Source organism: Eschscholzia californica, unplaced genomic scaffold (genome assembly GCF_041429995.1).
Source record: "Eschscholzia californica isolate CP2 unplaced genomic scaffold, dmEscCali1.0.p SCAF_3, whole genome shotgun sequence".
In the NCBI taxonomy this organism is placed as follows: Eukaryota; Viridiplantae; Streptophyta; class Magnoliopsida; order Ranunculales; family Papaveraceae; genus Eschscholzia; species Eschscholzia californica.
The window spans coordinates 21,108,608-21,119,053 of NW_028238420.1; the positions used below are offsets into that span (position 1 = coordinate 21,108,608).

The window sequence follows — 10,446 nt, forward strand, 5'->3', positions numbered from 1 at the left end:
GTCAAATGAGTTAATACCCACCAGGATGACCACTGGGTGGCGTGTTTGTGTTGACTACAGGAAATTGAACACGGTCACGAGGAAAGACCATTTTCCTCTTCCTTTCATTGATCAGATGTTAGAGAGACTAGCTGGGCATAGCTACTACTGTTTTTTAGATGGCTATTCTGGCTATAATCAGATTCCTATAGCCCTTGAAGACCAAGAGAAAATCACTTTTACCTGTCCATTTGGAACTTATGCTTATCGTCGGATGTCTTTTGGGTTGTGTAATGCACCCGCCACTTTTCAACGATGTATGATGAGCATATTTTCAGATATGGTAGAGAGGTTTCTCGAGGTCTTTATGGATGATTTTTCAGTCTTTGGCTCATCATTCGATCAATGTTTGCATCACCTCACACTCGTGTTGGTTCGATGCAAAGAGAAGAACCTAGTTCTCAATTGGGAGAAATGTCACTTTATGGTTCGCTCAGGAATAGTCTTAGGGCATGTCATTTCTGAAAAGGGCATTGAAGTAGATAAAGCAAAAGTTGAGTTGATAAAAAGCCTCCCAGTCCCTAAACCGGTCAAAGATATATCGTTCTTAGGATATGCTGGATTTTATCGGCGGTTTATCAAAGATTTCAGCAAGATATCTAGACCTCTTTGTAATCTTTTGGCAAAAGAGAACAAATTTGTCTTTGATGGTCCTTGCTTAGAAGCCTTTGAAAAACTTAAACTTATGCTTACTTCCGCCCCTATTGTTCAACCTCCCAACTGGAGTACTTCATTTGAGATCATGTGTGATGCATCTGATTATGCCATTGGAGTCGTGTTAGGTCAACGTGAGAATAAACTTCTTCACGTTATATACTATGCCAGTAAGACGTTGAATGATGCACAGCTAAACTACTCTACCACTGAAAAAGAGTTGTTAGCTGTAATGTATGCCTTAGAGAAGTTCAGATCATATCTCGTTGGGTCTAAGGTCATTATATTCTCTGATCATGCTGCATTAAAATATCTCCTTTCTAAAAAGGATGCAAAACCTAGGCTGGTTAGATGGATACTGCTGCTACAGGAATTTGACATAGAAATTCGGGACAAAAAGGGTTCCGAAAATTTAGTAGCAGACCACTTGTCTAGACTTGTAGTCGAGTCTGTAAAAGACAAGTTACCCATGAGAGAGAGCTTTCCTGATGAGCAACTCTTTAGTGTCTCCCGATTACCTTGGTTTGCTGATATAGTGAACTATCTTGCTACTGGTCAAATACCCAAACACTGGACCAAGCAAGATCGTGATAAATTTTTAGCTGAGGTGAAACGGTTCTTCAGGACGACTCATACTTATTTAAGTATTGTCCCGACCAGATCATTAGGAGATGTGTTCCTGATGAGGCACAATCGAAAATCATTTCCTTTTGTCATGATCATGCATGTGGAGGGCATTTTAGTAGTAAAAAGACGGCTGCCAAAATTCTACAATGTGGTTTTTACTGGCCGTCTATATTTAAGGATACCCATGCATATTGTTTGGCATGTGAACGATGCCAAAAGTTGGGAAGCATTTCATGTAGGAACATGATGCCCCTTAATCCTATTTTGGTAGTTGAGGTCTTTGATGTGTGGGGCATCGATTTCATGGGTCCCTTCCCAAATTCATTTGGAAATCTATACATCCTAGTGGCAGTTGACTATGTGTCTAAGTGGATAGAGGCAGTTGCTTGCAAAACGAATGATCACAAAGTTGTGATCACTTTCTTGAAGGAAAACATACTTTCACGTTTTGGTACACCGCGGGCAATTATTAGTGACGAGGGCACACACTTTTGTAATAGGCAGTTTGAGCTTTTGATGAATAAATATGGTATTACCCATAAAGTGTCTACCCCATATCATCCACAGACTAGTGGTCAAGTCGAGGTGTCAAATAGGGAGATTAAACGCATTCTAGAGAAAACGGTTAACACCAATAGGAAGGATTGGTCTTTACGACTAACCGATGCACTATGGGCTTACCGTACATCGTTTAAGACCCCTATTGGAATGTCTCCATATAGACTAGTGTATGGCAGAGCATGCCACTTACCCGTTGAGTTAGAGCACAGAGCATATTGGGCTATCAAGCAATTGAATTTTTCGCTTGACAAGGCGGGTAGAGAGAGAAAGTTGCAACTCAGTGAGTTGGAGGAGTTGAGAAATGATGCATATGAGAGTGCTAGGTTATATAAACATAAGATGAAAATGTTGCATGATAAAATTATTTTAAGAAAAACATTTTCACCGGGTCAGAAAGTTTTATTATATAACACACGTTTGCATTTATTTCCTGGTAAACTCCGTTCTAGATGGTCAGGGCCTTTCACGGTCAAGTTTGTGTATCCTTATGGTGCAGTCGACATTGGAGACAGAAATGGTAGTGTGTCCAAAGTGAATGGACAACGGCTGAAACCATTTTTAGAGATGTTGACCGATACAGAGGACGTTTCTATCGAAGATCTTGTCTATCCAAACTGATCTGCTATGATCAGTTTCGTCTGGCTGAAGACGTTAAACTTAGCGCTTTCTGGGAGGCAACCAATGCATAGGACTTCTGAATCTGGTAACATCTTTCCCTAATCCTGTTATTGCATAGTCTTCAGAACATTGAGGACAATGTTTGGTTTAAGTTTGGGGATTGGGGATTAATAATTCAAAAGGGTTCAAAATTTTAAATTTTTGGATTAGAAACGTGAGTCTAGTTGTTTTTGCTTGTTAATATTTATAGAGTCTAGTTGGTTGTACTATGCTTTTGCTAAGGGTTTTTCCACGAATTTCGAGTCCTGAAGTTGTCTGTGCACTAGCCATGTGAGTGTTAGATAGGTGAAGAATTGACTTTTCTAAGAGAACTTAATCGATCATTAATGGAGACTTAACCCATGTGAGATTCTGAGCCTTTCTTTTGTTTTGAGTGATCTCTTCTGAGCTAATTCTGAGTAGAATGAAGAGCTACTCAACCTCGCAATATTCATTAGAACTCAGTTGATCTCTTGAGTTCAAATTTTACAACCACTAGGGATGTCATCAGGAATGCAAACCTTCTCTTGTAGTCTGAGAAACTTGAAAACAGTGTCAACTATAGGAAGATAGGAACTTCATCATTTAGAATCATGAGAATAAGGCATGAAGCAAAGTGAATAGAATTTTACCCAAGGAAAGAATAATGTGAAGAAAGTATGTTATGTATTTTGAGTTTTATTACCAGAGTCAGTAGCAAAAAAAAAATGGTGAAAGAAAAAAGTGTTTGTGTAGTTTTGTTTGAGTGTTTATCCCTTGAAGTAGTTCTTGAAGATTTGAAGACGTCGAGTTCTCAGGAGTTCTAGTCACATCCTCATTAGCGTCTATCTAGCTCTAGGAAGCATTGTTAGATAGTAGATCAGGTGAGAAGAGTTGGTTAGCTTCCCCATTCCATATTAGTGGTTGTTTCCTTCTTTGAGATCAGTCGTCCACAAAATTTTAGTCCGTCTTTTTCATGTCTTGAGTTTTCCTTCATATTCATACCAACACATAGAGTGAACCATTCTTGAGTGACTTTGATTTTTGAGTGTATGACCGTGAGGCAGTAGTCGAGGCGAAATGTATCGAGACGGTAATCAAGGTCTTGTCTTTTCAGAACCGAAATGATACTTATATTGGCTGGTCACGTACACTTCGAGTCTTGATTACTAGTGAAAAGATTTTTAGCGTTTGTGTGGTTCGATTAATTTGGATTTCATTTCTATTAACTTTCGAAAATTTACCGGATGAACATTTTTAGTCCACATCATATTTAGACCCTTTTGCATTTTTGATCTTTGAATTTTGTGGGAATATTCACTGCAAACCCTCACGAGACAAAACTCGTCCTCTTGGGTAACCTAGAGGTTTAACGGCTTGTTGCACGGGCTAAGTGCAATCGTGATTCCCTACGAAAATGGTGAGATGGGTTTTAAAAAGTTTCCTAAATAGGTCTACACCCGCATGTGCACGGGTGTCAAGTTGTAATTTCTCGGTAAGACCGGTTCGTTCCTCAGAGACTAAGTCAAACTCAATTCTAATCTTAAAACTATGATGATTTCAAAAGTTGAGTAATGATTATTTGATTCAAGCAAATAAAAATAGCAAATAAACTCAAGAGAAAACAAATAAGTTGATATTCAGAAAAGGGGAACCTAGGGTTTTCGAATCCGTCCACGTGACAATCCTAAAGACGATGTATTTGCCTTAGTCAACTAAGTACTTTGTTTTACTCAGATTCTATAACATGAACGCTCTAAAATCCGTAAGGCAGATTTTGAAGCAAAGACAAGGGTCACTACAATGAAGAAGCTACATGCGAATGTTCGAACAGAAATTGAAAGAGCCAATGAGAAGTACAGGAAAAAGGCCCACAAAAACAGACGTGTTAAGTCCTTTGAACTAGGTAATCTGGTCTGGTTACACCAAGAAAGGAGAGGTTTCCAAACAAACGCAAGTCGAAGTTGATGTCAAGAGGAGAGGGTCCTTTTAAGTTACTTGAGAAAATTGGTGATAATGCTTACAAACTAGAGCTTCCAGGTGACTATGGTGTTTCGGCTACATTCAATGTAGGTGATCTTTCTCCATATTTTGAAGATGAGGATCTATGAGATTCGAGGACAAATCCTTTCCAACCCGGACAGTCTGATGCGGGAGCATCGGAGCTAGATCAGCCCGAGCTGACCCAAACAGTTCTGGATCATGAAACAGTTCTGGAACAAGCAGCATTGTGATAAGCCGATATTCCTACCCGGGGTCCGAGCGTTACTTTACTCAAGTTGGACCAATCAAATGGATAATTATGGTCTTTAAAGAAGATTCTCGAAGACTTGAAGAGTCATTTTCGTTTTATTAATCAGCATTAAGTTTAGTCTAATCTTTCTATATTCATGCATTTAAACTAAGTTGTTTCCAATGTATCTAGTTTCTATGCATTTAGACTAGCTTTTATTTCCCCATTTAATGTATTCTTCTCTATATAATGAGGCTTATTATGAATGGAAAACTCAGAGAATATTGAATTGACAAATTGTAGAGTCTTTGTGACTTTGGATCTGTTTAGACCATTTCCTTTATCCTCTGGTTTTGGAAGAGCCATTGGTGGTGGATTTCGAGCGTCTTTATCATCTGGTGGTGGAAAGTTTATCCAGGTGTGGTGTTAGCTCAACCGGTTTCTTTATCACTTTGTGGTGGCAACTTTATCAAAGTGTGGTGATCCAGATCTTCCTAGTTACTCTGTTACGATACTCCCCTTTCACTCTGTACTCACGCTTCCGGGAAAACGCATCACCTGGGCCCCTCAATTTTCTCCTTAATTGTACTACCTCGATTTATCTGTTACTTGAACATTCCCCAACAAGGCAATGATTTGACCCGCTTGAGTCCTATGCCTTCAAGGCCCAAGTTAACGTCCATTTAGAGAAATACTCACATGTCAAGGGTAATAATTCTCCAGGCACCCTATTGTTGAGTCAACCTCAATCACCAACATATTGCTACGTACATTTTGACTAGGTTACTCAAGGACTCCATGACGCCTTGAGTATCTTTAACTCGTTGCACACTACAAAGAGTCCAGAGTCGAGGTTACACCATCACAGGGCCGAATTGCTACAGGAAACATATCGACGACTTAAACGAGTCTTATTTAGGGTTCATAGTCGTCCTAGACTACAAATATTTTGAATTTGATAGACTCCACATGCCTATGAGATGTCTGTAGATAGGAGGAAAGCTCCGAGCAACACCGTTTGTCGACTAGAATTTGTGCCTCAAAGTGTCCTCTTTAGAATTTTACAACCCGAATATCCTCTTATGAAGTCTACTAATTCAATCTCCCCTCTCGCACTTGCCATCTTCTAGTAGATTCTCGAGAAGACGATAACCTACCTCCAAGTTCCAGTATATTTCTGAATATCTGTTGGGATATCCAGTCGACCTGTTTCAAGAGACTAACCTGACAAACTACCCTATAGAGTCGAAGCTCTGGCTACTTTATGAGTCGACTCATTATCCCACGATACAACACGATGATACCCTTAGTGGTTTACTTATTGGGAAGTTTGGTCAAAACTCCCTATAGATTTTTTGTTTTGGTGAAAAAAGACCAGTCAATATTTTTTGTCTTCAGCTCCCTAGGTTTTTTTTTAATCTGCAACAGCTTTGCAACACTTTTTGCAACACCTTGTGACAACTTTGCAAAAGACTTGCAACACATTTGCAACAGCTTTGCAACACCTTTGCAATACCTTGCAACAGTTCTGCAACACCTTTACGAAAAATATTGGGGTTTTAAGCAAACAAAATATAAATAAATTTGAGTTTTTTAATCCAAAAAAATAAAAATTTTGGATTTTTAACAAAAAAAAAATACAACTTGTCTTTTTAACATACAAAAGTTAAAATTTGGGTCTTCGACCCAGTTTCCTGTTACTTATTAGTTTGCTTAATTTACAGTCAGAGCTCTCTTTGGCGACACCAGCTCGTTATCTCAAGGCTTCACGATTAAACTTGTCGTTTGCATGTAAACAGATCCAACCATTACTTCGTCCATCGTTATGTCTAAAGCCCAAATTTCTTATGTCTAAAGCCCAAATTTCTAGTAGCTACCTATCGATATTTGATTTTCTAACGTTCACAAATAGTACATACTAATAGAACAAAAGAAAAGGTAAATGCCAATTGCACTTAAAAATAGGTTAAGCAGTTACCCGTCTATCCTTTTATGCAAGTGCTTATACAAAAAAGAGTTAATTCCTATATGGCCCCCTACTTTGTGACCAGCTTCCTTTATGGCCCCCTTTTTTTCGTAAATTCAAATATGGCCCCCTATTTTCATGGAAATGTCCTAACTACCCTTCCTATAAATCTTTTTTCAAAATAAAATCAAAAAAACAAACATAATTCCACCTCACTTCCCTCTCCACCACTTATCTCTCTCCACCTCACCTCTCTTCCCAAATCATCTTTCTCTCTCTCCAACTCACATTTTTCTCTCTCCACCTCACCTCTCTCTCTCCACCTCACTCTATCTTCTCCGATGAAAGTCGCCGACCGGAAAATTTTCCGGCCGGCGACCTTCAACCTAAAAAAAAAAAAATTTTTTTTTTTACTCTCATCTCTCTCTCTCTCTAAAAACTCCGGCGAAGGGGATTCCCTTCGCCGGAGTACGGGTCTGTTGAAGAACAGACCAGATCTGGTCTGTTCTTCAACAAACCAAACATTGCTGAACTCAAAATAAACAACCCTAATTTGGTGAAATTGGCCACAGAGAGAACGAAAAACCAGTCCAGAATTCAAATCGGATAGTCGAATCATAAGATTGAAGCTGACAAACACACAAATTTGAAGAACCGTATACTTCAATTACGTGTTGAATTGAAAAGTAATTTCAGATCCAAAAAATCAAATAAAACATGAGGGGATAACAAACAGGATCCAGATAATCTGTTATTGTTTATGTGAATTCAAAACAGAAGAACTAATTGAAATCATTGTCAATCAAGTAGATGATATCTCAGATCTGATTGATTTAAAGTAAGATAGAAAGAAGATGAGACGAACCGAAGTTGAAAGCGTAACCGCTAGAAGACATGAGTTGTTTGTTAGCCATGATAATGCCAACGGAGCTAACAACGTTCATCGCCCAAGCACCAAAATTGGAAACGGCAGGTTTTTTCTCGTCGGCCATCTTTTCTTCAAAGTAGTATTTCTCTCTCTCTCTAAAACCAGAGATTAAGACCGAGAGAGAGAAGATTGAAGGAAGTTGTTTTGGAATGAGGAAGATAGATGTGAAGGAGAAGGAGGAGTAGAAGAAGAGTTCACGCTTTAATTCCTTTCTTCTTCTTCTTCTTCTCTCTCTACCTTCCCACTCACTTTCTCTTCTTACACTCTTTTTCCCTTCGCCGGAGTTTTTAGAGAGAGGGAGATGAGAGTAAAAAAAAAAAATTCCGGCCGGCGACCTTTATCGGAGAAGATAGAGTGAGGTGGAGAGAGAGAGAGAGGTGAGTTGGAGAGAGAGAAAGATGATTTGGGAAGAGAGGTGAGGTGGAGAGAGATAAGTGGTGGAGAGGGAAGTGAGGTGGAATTATGTTTGTTTTTTTGATTTTATTTTGAAAAAAGATTTAAAGGAAGGGTAGTTAGGACATTTCCATGAAAATAGGGGGTCATATTTGAATTTACAAAAAAAAGGGGGTCATAAAGGAAGCTGATCACAAAGTAGGGGGCCATATAGGAATTAACTCTACAAAAAAAGCAACATAGATAAACAGTCACCATAGCTATCTTAATTTATGTGTTTATTATCCATATGTAAAACACATACACATTTACGAGTCTGGTTGGAATAACACATTCCCCATTTGTTTCTTTCTTTCAGTTAATAAGATTTTTAGTCTCTTCTTCCTCAATTTTTATTTTGTATATTCATTAAACCAATAATAACAAAGAAAATACAATATATTAGATAATATTGGTTCATCTCTAGACTATGACGTAAGAGTGAAGTTCACTTTAGTAAATTAGTAACATGATTGAAGCGGTCAGAATTCTAGTCTTACTATTTCCAAAAAACAAAAACAAAATGTAATACTGCGTTAGGCAATAACTCAATATATAATATTGTTAGGTTGCTAACCAAATCCCAACCAGTTCAATCTTCCCCCAAAATCAAAACTTAGGTTACTATACTTCAGTGTTATATGTATGTTCTTCTTTTTCTTTCTTTTCTAACTTCGAAAGAAAAAAGAAACCCTTAGTAAAAAACTACTCCACTAAGAATTGTTTCACAATCTTGACGCTTGATGACAAGATTTCCTTATCCCAAATATCTGACAACTCGCCGAGATCTGACCCACTTACCACCGATCGGAATACCTCAGTCGCATTCAACTTATGAATGTTCCATCCAGCTGATCTCAGCCGTTGGATCTTTCCTACCTGTCGTTTAGCTAGCTCATAAGTATTGTCTTTTATAGCCTGTACTGCCTCTTTGAAAAGCATTCTCGCGACATCCGCATCGATAACAGCGTCACCCATCATTCCCCTTCCCCCGCCGCCGCTACCACCACCACCACCACCACCGTCGTCTTCTTCACTTTCCGTCGATAAAATCTCTGACCCTGGTGGGAAATACTTAAAGAAACGTTCAAACTCTGGAACACCAATTGATTTCCTAATCCCGATTCGAGGAGCTGAGTCAATATCATTCCCTTCCGATTCATAAAACTCAGCCAACTCCTCAAACATTCCAGATTCAAACATCTCATCAACACGTTGAGAGAGATACTCTTTAAGAACAGGTAATGAAACATCAATCCAAAGGAAACAACAGTCATAGCGTAACTCAGAAGAGACCGATTCGTAATCAAATAGTACTGATGAACTATCTGTGTCCGAGTCAAGTTGATCCGTTAAAAATGCATGAATTAATGAATTTGACCCACCCACTAAAATGGGTAAGTTTTTTCTAGAAGAAATGTCTGAAACTACTGAAGCAGCTAGTGAACGAAAATCGGAAGGAGATAACTCACCATCAGATGTGTCGAACTCGTCAATGAGGTGATGAGGAATACCGAGTCGTTCATGCATTGGTATCTTGTTAGTAGTAATATAAAGGCCACGATAGAGTTGCATTTTGTCTGAGTTGATGATTTCAGATGGTGAAAATCGAGTTGCTAAATCAATGGAGAGACGGGTTTTTCCAGTACCAGTTGCACCCATAATGACAATGATTTTTTGTTTGTCATTTCTTTCACAGTTTTGAGGAAGAAAACTGAATGATTCCATAATACCCAGTTTGAAATTAAGAGAGTTGCAATAATTACTACTAACACCAGAGAGTGCCAGTTTCAGAGACGAAAAAACCTTTTTACTGAGCTGATGGAGAAGAAAAAGGAGAGAAAGAACAAGTTGGGACGTCTAGGTCTAGAGAGAGAAGACTTTACACGATTTGTTGTTGGTTTTATTGGAGAGAGATATATAGAGAGAGAGAGAGAGAGAGAAACGAGAGGGATGGGAGGACGCAGCCTGGATCGGCAACCAACCTGCACGCCAACTGTTTGTCAGAAATTAGGGACAGTAAAATGCCATTTTGGGGATGGAATTTACAGAGAAAGCTCATTTTCTCTCTCTATTTTCACTCAAAAAGCTCCCTCTTTTATTGGATTTCTGTCTCTTTCCACCCCCTTATTTTTTATAAACCACTTTTATGGCCAAATGGCTCATTAGCCTTCTTTTGTTAGGACTACCATCCAACAGGTGTAGGGGGTTATAATCACTGGACTGAAATCAGGCAGTCTTTCCTTTGGTAAACAAAATCAGGCCGTTTAAAACTATGGTTGAGTTAAAGAGTAACTCTAAATAATAACGGGTAATGGATAATGACATTAGCTCATTGACAAATAAAAACGGTCTCCACCGCAGTCAAAT

The 10,446-nt window shown here is 38.7% G+C and overlaps 1 protein-coding gene across 1 annotated transcript; it reads right to left on the bottom strand.

Annotated features, from left to right (window-relative positions):
* Window positions 1-8,457: 8,457 nt before the first annotated feature.
* On the bottom strand, window positions 8,458-9,941 carry LOC147548994 (adenylate isopentenyltransferase-like). Its single transcript, XM_086670204.1, has one exon. The coding sequence runs from the start codon at window positions 9,802-9,804 to the stop codon at window positions 8,782-8,784; it is 1,023 nt and encodes a 340-aa protein (XP_086526330.1). The 5' UTR covers window positions 9,805-9,941; the 3' UTR covers window positions 8,458-8,781.
* Between the last annotated feature and the right edge of the window lie 505 nt (window positions 9,942-10,446).